The 18,138-nt window shown below is 40.2% G+C and overlaps 1 protein-coding gene across 6 annotated transcripts in view; it reads right to left on the minus strand.

The window, feature by feature from the left end:
- LOC115565866 (probable palmitoyltransferase ZDHHC14) overlaps positions 1-18,138 on the minus strand; it is a 51,643-nt gene that overhangs the window by 3,725 nt on the left and 29,780 nt on the right. For all 6 annotated transcript variants that reach the window (XM_030391496.1, XM_030391492.1, XM_030391493.1 and 3 more), the window contains 6 exons: positions 16,567-16,719; positions 11,130-11,267; positions 9,962-10,010; positions 7,948-8,050; positions 7,170-7,279; positions 5,037-5,142 (listed from right to left, as the gene is read on the minus strand). In XM_030391496.1, coding sequence (XP_030247356.1) covers positions 5,037-5,142; positions 7,170-7,279; positions 7,948-8,050; positions 9,962-10,010; positions 11,130-11,267; positions 16,567-16,719 — 659 coding nt within the window. The remainder of the gene's footprint in view (positions 1-5,036; positions 5,143-7,169; positions 7,280-7,947; positions 8,051-9,961; positions 10,011-11,129; positions 11,268-16,566; positions 16,720-18,138) is intronic.

Raw genomic sequence — 18,138 nt, forward strand, 5'->3', positions numbered from 1 at the left:
TCTTGGACAAATCAAATTAAGTATTTCTCAAAGCAGACAACATTTCTGTCAAATATTTAAACAAGTCTTGAGATGAGATGTTGGAATGCAGCTACAAGTTGGGAGATTCCAGCCGTCTGTGTTATTCCTGACAACAATCCGCTGTCTGCTGTGAATAAGCATGTGACTCATAATAGGCTGTAGTACATTTTGCTGGGGCTTCGGTGGTACATTTGATTGTATGCAGCTCTAAGAGGAACAAAGGAACAAAACTGTAGTAGTAGGAGAAGTGGAACTGAAAACGAGGCTGCGGGATGTCAGTCCTTCGTCACTCACTGCACAAGTATCAACAAGGAAATGTTGGTTGAAAAAATTGCACTATGTGTGTGTTGTATAAATATAGCTCACAGCTCACAAAGGAAAAAGACAGAGGTAGAGGTAGAGGGACAGGAAGGAAGACAGAAATCCAAAAATAGAATAATATTTACAAGGCCAAATACAAATGGTGCACCATGAGGTAAAAGGACAGAAGCATTTGTTTGTTCACTAACTTAAAGTGGCATTTACCCATACAAATATGATTGTTAAAAAAAAAAAAAAAAAAAAAAAGAGAAAAGAAATGCTCAAAGAATTATAATATACATTTTTTTTTAAAAAGACAAATATTTCCTGGCAACTCCTTATTCCATTCACCTTCATTGTATCAGGGTGGAGGCACAATTATCAGTGACAAACACTAAACTAGGGCTGCAACTAACAATTATTAATTAATCAGTCTATTACAATTTTTTTGATTAATCGATTTGTATAAACAACATCAGAAATTACTGAAAAAAATTATATTCTCAAAGCCCAAGGATGTCTACAAATTTACAATTAAATTAAGTACAGAAAAGCTATAACTTCTCACATTTGTGAAGCTCAAACCACAGAACGTGGTTTTCTTTACTGGAAAACGACTGATGGTGACTACTGTCAATTCAATTTAATCTCCCACCCAAAATCAAATGACATGAAAAAAGGTTGTGTCGTAATGTGTCATAATTTCACAAACTGTTCCCATGGCAACCACTTCAAAGGCTTCACCATACCAGGTCGAGGTTTGAGCTACATCTCAAGCACAACGTAGCTCACAAAGAAACAGGGCTTTCATCGAACTGACGTGAACGCAACTGCGATGCATTAACTGACACAGTACTATAAGAAAATGAGGTCAACTTACTCTTAAGTGCAATATCACTTGTTAAAAAAGGGAGAAGAACACTCTATTGTCCCCTTTATTCATATCTTTGGGCTTGGAAATGTCATTTCTATGAAACATATATGATGCACAGTTTACTGATGAGGACATTCCTCATCTTGAGTTCACATCATGAGATTCTGAGATAAAGATGGTCTACCTACTGTGCGACATTTCCCAGTCAGCTTAAACTTACATAAAATAACTGCAATGACGAAATTACAACTGACAAACGTATGAATCAAGTACAATACATTTCCATTTTTAACCTCCCTTCTCTGCTGCCTCTTTGACACTTCTATCTCCGCCTCACACAGGCACACAATCTACATTCACACACTTTGTCAAAGTAGCACCTACCCACACAGCTCTGTAGTAAACAGACAAACATGATGAGAGACTTGTCCTCACTGTGGTTTGAACCATTTAACTAAACCAGCCTCTCTAAAACCTACTTGATGACACCGTGTGGCCCTGAAAGGAGCAGTCTGATGGTCTGGATTTTTAAGGCAAGCAAAGATTTTTACAGTAATGAAGAGAGTTGCATCAGTAGGCGTGGGAGGGAGATGAAGAGAATCTTCAGTCCCTCCCTCCTGATGTGTTACCAATGTGGCATGTTTCTGAGTTTAACAAATGGATATTATGTTAACAGCTGACTCTGTGTCAGTGGCCAGCAGCAGGCACAATGAGACAACAAATCATGACTGCTACAGAAAACAGATGGCAGTTATTTCTGAATGTGCTAACATAAGGGAATGTTCCAGTGGCTCTCGTCCCATTACGAGTCGTCCACACAGCTAGGAGACAGATGACGTGCATGTTCGACATCTCAATGAGAACGAACGGGGCGAGGTCAAGTCTGGACGAGAACAACGAGATGACTGTGGCGCGGAGGGAGGGTGCCAGTGGAAGACGTTTAAGTAGCTGTGTGTGAATAGGCCTTAAATCTAGTGTGTAATGTGTGAGGTTTAACTGAACAACAGGAGAATTGTTGCTTCTATTCAGGCACCAGAGGAAGACTGGTCAGCGAGGTCAGTACAATGTCCTCTTCACAACACCAGCTATTCTCTCAAGGACTGCAGAAACAGTTTAACATTAGATCTCTGTTTACTGACCGCGGTGAACTTTCAGTTTGTGAGATTTTGAGTTTGCACAATATTGTATAATTTATCATACATTATCTCTTTCTGATTCCTACTCATTGTTCCTCTGGGATCCCGCGCAAGACGTGATTGTCGGCAAGACGAGGAAACCCTTAATCCCAGAGTTTTGTCACTAAGGACGTCAGCTTTTGACACCCATGAACCGGTAAATGGTTAATTTTTGAGGAAAAAAAATGTAGCCTTAGTTTCTGAAGGCTGTCCAGCAGCTTGTGGTCAGTGCTAGATTGTTTTAAATCTCATCTTTCTTCTCCTCAAAATGTTGTGGTACTCGATGGCATGACAAACTAACTCTTTATATCCCTTGCAGTCTCCCACGCTGATTGGCAGCATATTGGTCTCAATCATTCGGCATGGTGATGGCATCGGACTGGGGTGTATCAGTTTTCAACACATAACACTGTTATGATGCAATGAGTTTTGTTTGTTGAATGTAGTAAGCACCTACTTTATGTCATACATATTGCATCAGACCTGGGATTTGTATTCATGACAGTGGTGTTGCGCTCAAAAACTAATCTAACCTAACCTAATCGCACAAAAGGACAATTTCTTTATTACGTTGCTTTAAAAGTAGCATCACACAATTTAAATTTGACTTTGTTGCCTTTCTGCAGGAAATGTTCCCGCAGTGTGCTTCATTCAGCGTGATTCATGTGTGACTTTGCATTGTGTGTGTGTGTGTTTCTCAGGGATCCAGACTAACATTTTACCCTGGTTGCTCTGGTACCCCTGATTTATTTCATTAACGAGGTTTTTCACATTTCTTACAGAACTTGCAACCAAAAAAGTTGCATCCTGGAGGCCTGTGTATGCAGATTAACCTAGAAAATATACGTAACTGGTCCAAAACATTCTTGGTGATTAACTGATTACTGGTTAACCGCTGACTTCCCTAATTGTGGCTGCGTAGAGAGATGCAACTAACTTATTGTTTCAATTTCCATTAATCTGCCAATTATTTCACGATAGATCGATTAAATGTTAAGTATATGAAATGTCCGACCAACAGTCCAAAACTGAAGACATCAGTAATTTACAATGAGAAAAGCAGCAAATCTTTACATTTAAGAATCTGGAACCAACCAAGACTTAAGGATCAATCGTTTATCAGAATACTTGCCTAATTATTCTCTTTCAATTGACGCAAACTGAAAAAGAAAGGCGGAAATTAGGGAGAGTAAAATCCTACAGCTTAGGCTGCGATACCACCCCTGCACAGACACACAAAGGACCTTTCCCTGCTACTGGTGACCTGATTTACAGACGACATGGAGTGGCACATACAATATCAAAAACATTGCCGTCTCGCTCTTTGCAATCCAGAGCAAATTCAACATGTTCAATTCTGTGGGATGAGAGAGACTTAACTGCATTTGCTCTACCAGGTCTGTATAGAGAGAGAAGAAGGTGCAGCGTGTCTGAGTTGGTGGCATGTTGTGCCAGTTAATTAAATGAAGCTGCTTGACCTCATCTGGCCTTTACTCTCTCTCTGACGATGTGAAGTAATTTAGGCCAGTCCTTAAACTAATAACCAATGTTTATCATTAAAATCAGAGTCAATCAGACAAAGTAAGACATGATGTTTGTAATTTCAGATCCTCAAACTGTATGGGGCTAAATTAATCTGCCTCAGGTTGTGAGAGCTGATTATCTGTTTATGGCAAATGAACAAAAGACAAAAGCTGGAGTTTCACTGTGTCAGACTGGCTGCTGTGAAAGATGCTTCGTCACTGTCGTATGCTGACGAAGTCCTGGTCCTGTAGGCGTGACAATATGGTCTGGGTGAGACAAGGCCAAAGTACTTCAACCAAGGAACTAAGGACTGTCAAAAGGTTTCTTTTGTTGCAATACTTCAGATTTCTATAAAATAAACCCCCCTTTTCACACTACTTATCATCTGCATTTTTCAGCAATAATAATTTCAGACTACTCATCCTCTGCAGTTATTTCTCCACATAGTAGTTCTCTTTGTTTGAGGCCACCATTCCCATGCGAGATTCAAATTATCTACCTACGCACAACTGATTCACAAGGTTGTAATTTTATCTCATTGATATTAGCCTCACAGTTCACATTAAAAGTGTTCAACCGGCAAAATAGGGGCGGCTTTTATTGTGAAGCAGTCACAGGAAACAATGAACTTGTCAAGGTGACAGCTCTAACCGCAGTCATTTCTAGCATTTTATGTCAGTTTTAAATATTGCAGGATGTAACAGAACAAGAGAGAGCAGCCACATAGAGCTGTTGTGTGGAAAACTACTTGCATGAAATCAGATTGCTCCTGGCATGTTGGGAAAAAGGCCAATTACTGATTTACTTCTTTATTAAAACCACATGGGTTTCTTTGGCAACACTGTAAACAGATACATGTGCTGCTCTTTCGTTACATTTTGGAAAAAGTAGCTGAAAAAGTAACTGCTCCTCAAGTATTAAACTGCACAAGCTGTTACCAACAGGAATTACAAGGGTTGCCAGTGCTAAACTCTGTAGGATTACAACTAACTAGAAATAACAGAAAATGTCAAGCCCCGTTAATCAATGACATTTCTCCTCTTAAAACCTCATCTATCAATTGATCTGCCCACTCTCAAGCTCAGCCTTCATTTTTATGTACAGTTATCAACCTGGTAATATCATGGAGGTCAGTGTCTTACCATGTGGCTCTGCTGAGACTGGGTGGCACCATACATAGTGATGCCATTGGTTGGTGGCGCCAGCTGTGGTGCGTCTGATTGGATGAAGCCCCGTCTGTCAATGAGACTAGTCAGAGAGAAACAGAGAGAAGATACAGACGTTGTGTGTGGGCATTCATTCACAAATATTACATACCGAATGGCTTTACCCAATAACATTACAGATACAGTAGAGCAGCATCTCCAAATAGACTATCACAATTTTATTTTAAGGCCATACTCACACAGCGCTAGTGGTACCACACAGAAACAAAAGTGTGTAACTTTTATATTATTGTGTAGCCTCTCACAAGCCTCTTGATTTAAGTCTTTCCACTCAGACACAGTCATGAAAACACATGAAATAACAACTAGGTAATAAATCACTTAAGTCCTGCAGTGGGGAACTGGAGTGAATCATTGTTTTTGTCCTATTGTTAAGGCTGCAGCATTCTGATGCAGCTGGTTAGACAACACCCATCTGAACTCTTGGTATGTTTATGCACGTGTGTGGTCATGGGCCAGACGTATGTGTTAATGGCTACTTATCAGCCAGATAAAGGGTTGATCTGACACAGAACAGTCTTACACACACACACACACACACACACACACACACACACACACACACACACACACACATGCACATGCACACAGCTGAGGTGTTAGACAGCACAAGCTAATCATTTAACAGAGTGTGTGTTGACAGTGTGCTCCTGTGGGACTGAGCTGGATTCAAGCGGAAATGGTTTGCTAGAATCACAGAGACAAACTCAGGGAAACCTACAGCAGTGGTTTGTGTTGCTGGTAATGAATACTGGAATGTCTGCAAATGCAGTTAGGAGGAAACAAGCAAACATGTAAGCTGGTGCATTAGAAAATGTGAGTCAATGTCTCAGCGGGGAATGAAATGCAGAGGCTTTTGTCTGTGTGTGTGAGAGGCTGCGTTGCTCACATAGTCCGAGGCTGAAGTGAAACATTCCTTTTCTTACTGGTGTACCCAGCTGTGCAATGCCTATGGCTGTCCACACACACACACACACACACACACACACACACACACACACACACACACACACACACACACACACACACACACACACACACACACACACACACACACACACACACGGCAGCCACCTGTGCGCCGAGGACTCTCCTTCGCCACCCAAAGGTATCATTATTGGTGACTTATGGTTTGTGAGGGCCAGAGTACAGTACAGCCAGATACACAAACAGAATGCTACTAAAACCCTCCATCATTACTCTTTTTATACTTTGTGTAAATGTGTGTGCCTCTATAGATGTACTTGGTAAGTTGCATGACACAGTCCACACAGACTGTGTTTGTCTGGTAAAATGAGTGCAAATCAAAGGCAAAATTAAAGGCTCCACGTTCCAAAGGCTAAGAGATGTTTGTGACATCCTGACAGCGTCAGTGTGAATGTTGTATCTTAGGGTACAGTGTCCAGTAGAGATAAGAGCAGATAGTAAAGTAGGTATCTCTGTCCAGTCGGCAATCATGAACACATTTCTGAACCATGATGACAAAAAAGAAAGAGCAGTTAAAGTCAGAGGAGGAATATTTTCACAGAAAAATGAGGAGAATTGTTGGTACAAAATGCTGAAGAGAAAAAGCTGGGAGGGAACGTGTGATGTGTACTGACATTTACAGTCACATGGACATGAGAATGTAGCTGTGACAGTTGGCCTGTATTTTTGTTAAATCACATGAACAGCAAAAGTGTGAAATCTAATATATCAAGCCAACTTTGATCTTGGATTTGGTTCAAATAGGCTTGAAATCCTTTACACTCTTGCAGTATCTTAGCAGCTATGTATAGAAGAAAGGCTGAGGGCAGACTCATTTCAAAGCAGCTCCTCACATCAAAAGGAGTCTTGACTAACAGTTCTATTTTAGCCTTTAGACTAAAACAGAAAATTACAATGAGGACGGAAAAAAACAGGTGTTGTGACCTATTATAGTGAAGGTGAAAAATTGTTGAAAGGGTTTTGTCAGAGCAGGAAATGATAGGCCTCCTATGTCATCATCGGGGCATCTGGGGATGCTTTAATCACCTCATAAAAACACTCACACAAGTTCACGATTCATACCTCGGTGGCAGGGGTCCACACAGGGCTGCACAGCAGTTGGTGAATATATTGCCATGGCTGTATGGGTTATAGTTGTCTTTCCCTCTTTTAGAAGACCAAGACCCTTTTATCTGGAGAGGACCACACAACATCAGTCACAGTTTCGGAGAGACAGATTAATATTAAAACCTTTTCGTTTTGTGTTTCGGACAGGGTTAATACATGTTCCTGGCTCATACCCATGACCTTGGCATTATTAGCACAATGCTTTATCCAACTGAGCTAATCAGCCCCTGAATGAGGTCAAAGACAAAACATAAACATGCTCTGGTTTCCTTTTAGTATCGATCTATTATGGTGTAAGTTTACTAATGTCAAATTTCAAATGAGAAAATAGTTTAAAAAAAAATTTATTTACTATATACTACTAACTACAATTTCAATAGAGAGAAGGTATATACTGTGATCTTTAATATTAATTGTTATGACAATTACAATTTGTTAAATCCTAAAATAGGAATAAGATATATTTAATGGTTTTAATTGTTTGGTTAATATGCAGGGAAGATTAAATATTTAGCAATTAACTTGAATTCTTGAACCTTGAAGTAATACTCCACTCAAATATGTGCTGCACTATTACAAATGATCAACTATAAACAAAGACACAGAAATCTTAAACAACTTAGTGATGGTTCAGGCTTAACTTATGGTGTCTCATGATTTTTCAAGGTTTTATTTTGAGGAAATGCATACATATGTAAAATACTGATATCTGTTTTGTGTTTGTGATACTCACATCCTCATTGGTGGTCTGGTTGGAGCTGATTAGGTAGGTATGGAACCCTGAGAGGCCCACTATGGACCAGACAGAGAAGAAACACACTACCACCTCCAGCACAGTGACAGAATAAGTCAAGGAATGATCTTCCACTGTTTTAATTTAATCCCCGCTTACATTTAGTGAAACACACAACACTGACAAAGACACACACATCACAGACTCTTGCAGAGCCAGCATGGACAAAAAATAGCACGAGTTCTAACAGCTAGCATATTGACCTACAGCCTCGGGGCTGTTCTCCTCTTGCCAATAGTTCCTAGTTACCAGTTCATTTGGCTGGGATTGCTGAGCGCTGCTCATTTTCTCTGCTCCACATAAACCACACAAACACAGACGCTGTCCAACATTAAGCCTGCTGCCTTTTTTGAAAACGAACTACAGTGACCTTTAAACCACACCGTTCTACTCTAAAATAATATCTAATTCATTCAACAAGATCTACAAATGCCCTGAAAATGCACTATTTGGGTAAATTTAGACTATTTAGACAGAGACTTCCCTAAGGGCATACAGAAAAAATAATTACTTCTTAGGTCAGTACAATATCACAGACTCACAGACCATGACTCAGCCTCTTACACTGTACTGTAAAAATCAACTAAATACCCTCACTGTCCCCTTTTGTCTCTTTTAATCTCTCTCTTCTATTGCTCTCTACCCGATCTCTTCCTCCTTAGCAAGGACAAAACATGTCATCATTCACCGCGTACAAAGGAGTGCTACGACACTATCGACTGCAGTTCCCCTTTATTAAACTGCTGTAGGACACGGACCGTTATCAGCTTGGCTTGGCACACATTTCTCTGCCAGAGAAACAGTTATCTCATCAGGCAAAGAGAGAAGGGCAGGGAGAGAGGCCGTGTCATAGCTGTGTTATTTTTGTGCCTAAGAAATAGCTTTGAGTATCAATTAGAGTTGATCCATTCTGACTATCCAAACTTGGTATCAAGTATCTGTTATTAACTGATCCTAGTTTCAATTCTTGTATCATTTTAAGGAACAGCTACCCCAAAATCAAAAATACACATTTTTCTTTTGCCTGTAGAGCTATTTATCCATCTAGATTGTTTTGGTGTAAGTTGCAGAGTTAGAGATGTCATATAGATATGTCTGCCTTCTCTTGAATATAATGGAATCAGATGGCACGTGGCTTGTTTACAGCTAAAAGCTAAGGTCAAATAGTGTGACAGTAAACTTAAACTAAAGTCCACATTATTATCACTGATGTTGAGACAACAAGCTGACTTACAGGGTATTTGTAACAGCTGTGGCTTAAGACGTCTTGCACACACTTGGCGTCTATCACACAGGCAGAAACACTCATATCAAATCTCACTCACACACAACATCTCTGTAGAGGGACCGGGGACAATTCAGAGCCAGATGAAATCAATCGACAGAGACAGAGTGAGGAGCTGCCTTGCGTGCCTTGTTACTCCGATGGAACGGGACAAATCAGAGGGACACTAGTTATGCAAGTACTGCAACTGGCAGGAGCAATGGATGGAAATGCTTTGTAAAGGCATGTCATGCAAATTAAATCTGACCAACAGATTGACCTGTATGGCCTCTCACTAGTCTATGTCAACTTTGAATACAACAGAATCAAGGGAAATCTGGGTGATTAAGAAATCTATGGGCTGAGAAGAATTTCATGGAACTTGAGTCAACATTACATCTATTCTGGTTTATCTGCAAAAAAAAAAAATGTTTTTTCAATAAAAAAACTAAAAAACATGAAGGTTTTTTCTATCTATTTATCACCTTTAGAGGCTGTACATTTGCAAAAGATCAGGAAATAATTTCATAATAAGTGGGATCAAACATTTCTTTCTAATTATTCATTTATTTATTTAATTATCTTTAAATTACTAAATGTGTTACTTATCTATGTTGTCAGGCCTGTTGATATATGTTGTGTGTTTGTGTCAGGATGTACAGAACAGCATCGATTTCAGTGAAAGGATATCTGGCAGGACTATCTTTAAGTGCGTTGAGGAACCCGCTTTGATGGGAGCCTGTGAACAAAGAAAGACAGAGTCTCCATTAGACCACTGTACAATCAGCATTAAACAACACCCATTGAATGTGGAAATCTGCATCAGATATTGGCTACGGCACACTTTGGAGGTATTACTTGCTGCAAAAGTGCAAGTGTCAACAAGATGAACTGAGCTAGGCAGAGTGTGCCCACTTAAATTGGCATTCCAATTTTGTGAAGGGAAGGAGGACCAAGCCAGCATACAGGCCTAAAATTAAGCGTTGGCCTGCTCTTCTTGGTTGTTTGAGACATCTCAGCCAGACTTGTTTTTAACTTTGGCTTTTAATTGCAACTGCGCAAACTTGGACAAATGGGTTCAGAGACAGCACAGATATGCTAATTTTTAATAATAGTTTGCAGAATTCATTTAATATTGTAATTAATGGTGAAACACTGCAAGACTGTGACTTCATTTGATTTGAAGCATTGTCAGGCAGGTTTTACCACTAGTGTGCAGTTTGTCTGCTGTAAGCTTACAACATGAACAAATCATTAAGTTATTGTGATGTTCTCTAACTTGGTCTGAGCACCACTGAGAGAAAAAAATATCAATTTATAAATTAAACAATGCAAACCCGTATGATGCCTCTTTTGCCAAATCTGGCATCATTCAGTCTCAACACAGCATGGTTACAATCAAAGAAAGAAGATGTTCAAAAGACTATTAATGTGCGGTACAATTTTCTAGCAGTGAATCTTGGCCCATATTTCTTTCCCAGTGCAACATTGATCCACCAACTGTCATTTTATGCGTACACAAGCACAAGCACGCACGCGCACACACACACACACACACACACACACACACACACACACACACACACACACACACACACACACACACACACACATCTCTACACACACACACACACATCTCTCTCTCTTTCTTTCTCTCTCTCTCTCTAATGGGGAGCCCAACAGTCCACTGCCTGCTCCCAGCTGGAGGAATGGTAACGAGCCAGAATACTGCAGCTTTGCTCAACGCCCACTTACAACCTGCTGGCACGAAGCACGCCGAGAACACAGCCAGGAGGAGAGTGCGTGTCTGTATCATGCCTGGGCACACAATATTTTTGTCCTCCCCTTGGCTACTTACGTAAAATGATGTGCGTGATGACGAAGGCGAAGATGAAGATGGTGAGGAAGGAGAGTGAGAGGATGAACATGTAGAAGAAACGGTAGTTCCTCCTTCCCACGCAGTTCCCCACCCAGGGACAGTGGTGGTCGAAACGCTCTGTGTGGACAAAGAGAGAGACAGATGGAGGGAACGTAAGAAAGTTTATTTTTTTGACACGCACAGACGCACATGGACAAGGCTTTCCTTTTATCCTACCACACTGCTGCCATATTTCTCCTGTATGAAGTCTTTTTCATGGGGCATGTGCTCTTGTAAAAAACCCACCATAAACTGGGTAATGCACACATGGCTTAGAAATCAGATATCTTCAGAAGATGTCTAGGTTTTGTCTATACTCAATTCGTAAAACCAGGTTTAAAAAAGGGAAAAAATGGTCACTTCAGTGTAAACACACACTCGAGTCTGGAGCTGTTGGGAATTAGGGGAAAGGAGAAGAGTCCCTCTGGGCCTTGGCATAACATACACATTTTTCAAATGTTTCGCTATTTATATAAACTAGCTAATAAAAATTACAGGCTGCCAACATGACTGTGTATGGCTGAAAAACTCAACCCCATAACAACGGGACTTTGCATGGCTGAGAGGGCGAAAGAAGCACTTTTGCTGGCCTTAACAGATAAATGTGTTTCCAGTACGACCTTAATTTAGAAATATTTGAAGAAGTTTGATAAATTGTAAAGATAGAGGTAGGTAGTAAAAATGTTGTCCAAACTGCCATGGTCTTTCATTGGAGATGAACTAACGACTGGAGTTTTCTAGCATGTTAAGACTGACACAAGGCTGACAGCCAACTTGTTACAGCTGAACAAATTATGCAGCCCTTTTTCTTCGCCTGTGTTGTTTAACTCAATACAATGTCTGGAATCAGAAATACTTATTGCAGTGGGAAAACACTCAATCTGTATCTGAATGCAGCCTGAAGTGTTCATCATTTTAATGTGAAATGCTTTCAGATGAAAATTAGTCGGTGGTATTCTAATCAAAGGAACTGTGCTCCAGCATACTTCTTTGTGGAGGGCTTATTGTTAATGTGGTTATCTAATCAGCTCCACAGTCCTATCCCAGAGTGTGGACTGCTAACTGTGCACAGTGGTAGCTACTTAACTAATTAATCAGAGCCATTATTTGTTTAGTGAGGTGAAATGACCTGCTTTTGTCTTCATTAATCAATGCCTGGTTGAAGTGTATTTGGGAAACACAGCCTCTAGTCAGAGGATATGAAAGGGGACAGCTACTACTAGTCCAATCTGATTAATAAAGCCCGCCACAAAAGTCCTTAATAGGAGAGGAGAATGCAAGGTTCAGGGTTACCACACCTTCAAATTCAACATCAAATTCATGGTCTTTTCAAAGACTTTCCAGGCCACATTGCCTCAATTCATGGACTCAACATAGTACATTATTAGTATATTTGCAGTCATGGATCATGGTTACTTATGTGTTAAAACAATGAGAATATAATGAAAATTATCAGGCTTTACAGAAGCTCACAGACAATTATATATATATATATATATTATATATTATTAGGCAATATTGGCCAATCACAGATATATCGGTATCACAATGTATGTTGATATAAAAACGTGCTTTTTATTTTTTAATTAGTAAAAATATGTTTGGGGTGATTTATTTATATTTATTTATAATTATCAAATCATCGGTTTACTGATGTAATTTTAGACTATTTTTATTGTTTAAGTTATTTCCCTCTTTTGTATATCTTGGTCTTGGTCTTTGATAACCACATCTCTCTATAAAAGCAAGGAATCTCTGTCTGTCTGTGTGTGTGTGTGTCTGTTAGTCAAATATCTCTGCGGATCAGGATCACACTGACCTGAGACTTTCAACATGGCTGCTGCGTGGTTCAGTGGTGTGCAACTAAGCATTTGCTTGGACTGCAATGATACCGTGAATAAATTATTTCATAAATGCTTTACAAATTCCGCCGAGCATTGTCCACCGGAGCCACCACAGTCACGTGGGCACCAGAGCCAATCACTGCACGCCGTGGCCACGTGCGCACCAGAGCCAATCATTGCAGAGCTCAAGCCCACGACATACCTGAAGAAACAAGCGGATTTATACCTGCAGCGGCGCGAGCTGGACCGGGATTTTGCCGGTGGTTCGGTCCCGTTCTGTTCTGTGCATCTAAACTGACTGTTGTGGATTAATGAGATTAAACGAGCCCGGACCAAGTCTGTTCAGGTCTGAGGAGATCCGGAGACGCGCGGACAACAAAGTGGAATCGGAATCTGTGGATGTTCGTGTGAAGGGAGGGACGTAGGCGGATGATTGACAGGCAACGACAGTCGGTGTATAGACAGCGATATTGAGAGTTGAGAGATTTGTGACATTTAGCGTGTTAGGAGTGTATAGTTAGTGTGTTATGTAGTGTTTGGTGTGGTGTGTTTAGTGTGTAGTGGAGTCGTTTTTTTGTTTAATGAGTCAGAACAATGAGGAGAAGCTGAATGTGGAGCAGGCAGTCCAGCTCTTCATTCAACTGGAAGGAGCACAGGCAGACCTGAGCATTGCCTGCATTTAAATGTAAATAGTTACATATGACTTCCTAAATGTTTAAAATGTATGCATAAATTAAGCAAACAACAATTTATATTTGCATTATAAGTTAAAAAAAAAATGGTTAAACATATTTGTGGTTTTCACAGTAAAAAATCTAACTTTTTCTACTCTGATTTTGTTTTTTTTTTGTGATTTTAGGTCCATTGTGTTAATACAGTATGTCAAAATAAAAAAATAACTGTACAGTCACACATGTGAGGTTGTACTGAAAATAATGACACCAAGTAAATAATTTTTAAGGTGAAATATAATGGCAAAATCAGAAATAGTCAAAAACGGCCAATTATACCCTGGGATATCGGATTTCACAACAAACCTAAATATCCCTGACGTCCCACCTTCAAACACAGCCTCATTTGTCCATCCATGAAAAAGCTACTTAACCTCCCACTTTTTTTATAGGAATACACTTTTCTTACGGGCACTGCACTAGTTTTAGGGATCACTGCAAATACATTTGTGTATATCGGGCTATATATCAATATCAGAATTGTTTAATCCCTAATATCGGTCCTGGCATCGGCATTAAGTATCTTTGTCTATTTTTAAAAGCTTTCAAGGCATGACTTCCCTCCCTGCATATTCACAAACTCTCAAGGACCCATGGGAGGATAATCTGGAAAGATATTTCAAGAATGTAGGAACAGTGAGTAGCAAGCTCTATTAAAATTGAAGAAATATAAGGATAAAATCAGTCTTAACGATGACAGATGGATCTTTGCCATCTCAACATTTCAGATCAACCTTAAACCTCATTAGTAGGAAGAGGTAGTGGAAATGATTGCTAATATATATCAGGGGTACTGATAACTCAGTAACATTATCCCTCTGATGATACTTGAAACAGCAGCTCTGACAGTTCCATAATGATCTATTCTATTTATGTGCTAATAGTCTTTTCATGTATTTTATCGTTTGCTTAGATAACAATATAATTTACCCAAGAGGGTTGTTCAAGCTTCATCTAATGTCCTTTAATTAAGCACACTAGAGAAAATACCAGCAGCAAAATCACACTAATAATCAATCACATATTTCCAAACCTCTGCCTTCTGTCCTGCACCCAGTGTTGTTTATGTGTGTGAGCAAAGGGAAGCAGGCGCTGTGTGTGTGTGTATCATAATTCTGTGCTCTTATAAGCCTCTACTATCACTCCTGAGGGAAAGCCCTCTTAAAAAGGAAGTGACTCTTCCATATTCATATCCTCTATGTCCACCAGGGATGCCCTATCCTTTCTGGCTGCTAACTTATTTAAAAGCTTGTTAGTCCCCCTGGCGTTTACAGCACCAGAGGAAGAGAAAGAGACATAGAAGTCGAGAGATGGAGGAAACATTTGTACCACTGTCAACGTGATCTGCATTTCCAGTTTAAGAGCAAGTGCCAATTCAATTTGTACACTGCAGAGTTATTAAGTCACTCTCTAGTTTATTAAGAAAAGCTCGGAAAAAAAAAAAAAAAGATTGGAATAGTCCTTTCTCCTGCATACGGTCTACTTTCCTGTGCCATTATTCACTCAGTTTATCTATAAAGCTTCATGATGAACCTCGGACTGACTGACCCCAGATTTCACTCTAGGATTTGGATATGTTGGGTGGAGACCTTCAAACCTTTAGAGCAAATGAGGAAAGTATTTCTTATGAAAGAGACACCCATTACAACTGACATTCATCATGGGAGTTCATCAGTCCCACCCACCTGCAGTATGGACAGTAAAACTTCGTGCCATTTTCTTCCCATCTGTAGCTCACAACAATGATCTGAACCGTTTTAAACCGTTTTAAACCATCTCCTGTGATTGTAATGCTTTAAATCTATCACGTATTTACTGGATACTGTTTTTTCCAAGGCAGGGTATCTATAGTATTATAAGTCAAATTTAAATCTCAAAGTTTAGCCTCACCTGTCTGTTTTTGGAGTTTAACAATACACTTAAAGTGTGCACAAGATCCACCTTTGTGTATCGCCTGCTTGTAAAAATTATAGTCCTCCCATCTTTTTGTTCAGCTGCCAGTCTGTCTTCCTTCCTGCCAGCGTGCATCTGCCGCATCTGATTACCAACGCCTCATCTTTTTTCCTGTGTTTACTACTTCCTCATCTTCTGTCTCCCTGGCTTTCAGTCAGCCCCACTTCTGACAAGGAAATAAGACATTCAAAAAAGGAGTTGTCTATGATGAAAGAGCAGCACAAAAACCCTGACGAGAAAAATACAGACACACAGGTCTCTGTATCGCTGTCTCTATCTTCTAGTAATTGCCTAGCTGTGCTCTTTGCTTTGTCTCTAGAGATGGAGCATGTGGTTGTGAAAAGCAGCAAAACTCAACCATTATACTGCCGTTTCTTTCTGTTGCTCTCACTAACTATTCTCTCCCTCCCTCCCTCCCTTCCCTCTGTGTGGACACCAACTCCTCGAAGCATATGTACTGTATACTCCCTGTAGATATGCATCATTAACTAAACATTTAACTTGGCTTGTGTCTCACATACAGATGCAATTTTTGTGGAATCGCCATTTGTCACACTTTCTGAATTGTCTGCGTAACGTGTGTATATTGTGGGTTCATGTGCATGGGTGGGGTGTAGAGAGGCAGTTTTGTCATGTCATCTATTAACCTCAAGTGTGTTTCTTAAAAGAAATAAGAAAACAAATGTGATTTTCTCAAATAGGTCTACAACCACAATCTGGATGGGTGAATGTTTGTTTGACTGTTTGTGTTCATTACACTAATGTTCCAAAATGAATGTGGTAAAAACTAGACAGCACATGTCTTCCAAACACACAAACTGGCTCTCAGAGAATTTAATTTTCACTCACCCACACAGTTGTCACAGAGGCTGCAGTGGGAGGCACGTGGCGGTCTGAAGATCTTGCAGGTGAAGCAATACTTCAGCTTGACTGTTTGACCGTTAATGACCACCTCCTTGGTCCTGGGAGGAGGCCTGTAGCCAGTGCTGCCATTAGCCACATCTTGGGGAAAAATAAAAAAGAGACACATGAGGTCCACAGAAGACACACAGTGTTCAGAGTTTCACTATAATGGCGTAGATAACAAGTTTCTATATTTGCAGAATGAGCCAGTAGTATCCACTAGACTTAGTGACTCACAGTAATGTGCTCAGGTTGTCTGGTTTGATTTGTCCTGCGACAAATGAATCTCAACAAGGCTTCGGTGAAGTAAAACCTTTACTGATCTGCAATTATCTTCAGCTCTGATAAAAAGGTACATGTCGTGAAATCAGTAACTTGAAAAGCTTGAACATGGACAACCCACGCAGCTCATTATATTTAATAAGCCAAACCATTTGAGCTGTTTTGCATGAGCTGCACAAATTCTGCTGAGGCGTGTCAACGAGGACCACCTTTGTCACAGTGACTCAAATTGTAACCTGGTTCATGTTATATGAAAAGTCTGGAATTCAACATGCACTTCACCATGATCCTCACACTATAATAAAAGAAGAAAATGGTGGCTACTCTGAATGGCTTTTGGTGGTGTAAGACAGCAGTGATGACAGGCTAAACAGTAAGGATGAGAGCAATGATAGTGATTTTCAAGCCATAAAAGGTAGAGACTGTATCCCATTATTGCTCAGCTCGCTTCGAGCACTCTCACGCACCCCGAGAGGAGATATTGTGTGTAGGAAGATCATTTTGGGATCATTTACACAGGAGCCTGTAGAACTGCTAACAGAGTGGTGTGTGTGTGTGTGTGTATGTGTGTGTGTGTGTGTGTGTGTGTGTGTATGTGTGTGTGTGTGTGTGTGTGTGTGTGTGTGTGTGTGTGTGTGTGTGTGTGTGTGTATGTGTGTATGTGTGTGTGTTAGTGGGGGGATTGTATAGGCACTGAGAGGCTTGCGTGTGGGTGTTTGACATTTCTAAAAGAGAGCAGAGGAAACCAGTGAGCTCTGTTCCATTGAATTCGTCTCTATTGTGATCAATGCCTACAGAGTGCTCTCCTCTCTCCTCCATACTCCCTCTGCTCCTCTGCCCTCTCAGCAGACTTCACGGAGGGAGACAACAAATGGGTCGAGTGTGAACAATTCAGAACGTCATTCGGTAGGAGAAGTCCCATTGTTTAGTTATTCATACTGTGGTCAAATTCAAAATAATATTTCTCCGACCTGTCAGGTGAAATAAAGAGCTGCAATACCCAATTGTAGAATCTGTCTAAAGCATTAGGGGAAACCTCTTTGAACAGTATTCTGTGATCACTAAAATAATGCTGGCAAGCTTGTAAAACTGCATAACTGTATGTATCATATCATACAGACATTAAAAGCACCTGAGTGGGGAATAAACATTCATGTTAGCCTCCCAGTTGCATTTCTGGTTTGAAGATATCAGGAATTTCTGGTAGCTAGTATATTTCTCACTTGGCAAAGACAA

This window comes from Sparus aurata, chromosome 16, assembly GCF_900880675.1.
Source record: "Sparus aurata chromosome 16, fSpaAur1.1, whole genome shotgun sequence".
In the NCBI taxonomy this organism is placed as follows: domain Eukaryota; kingdom Metazoa; phylum Chordata; class Actinopteri; order Spariformes; family Sparidae; genus Sparus; species Sparus aurata.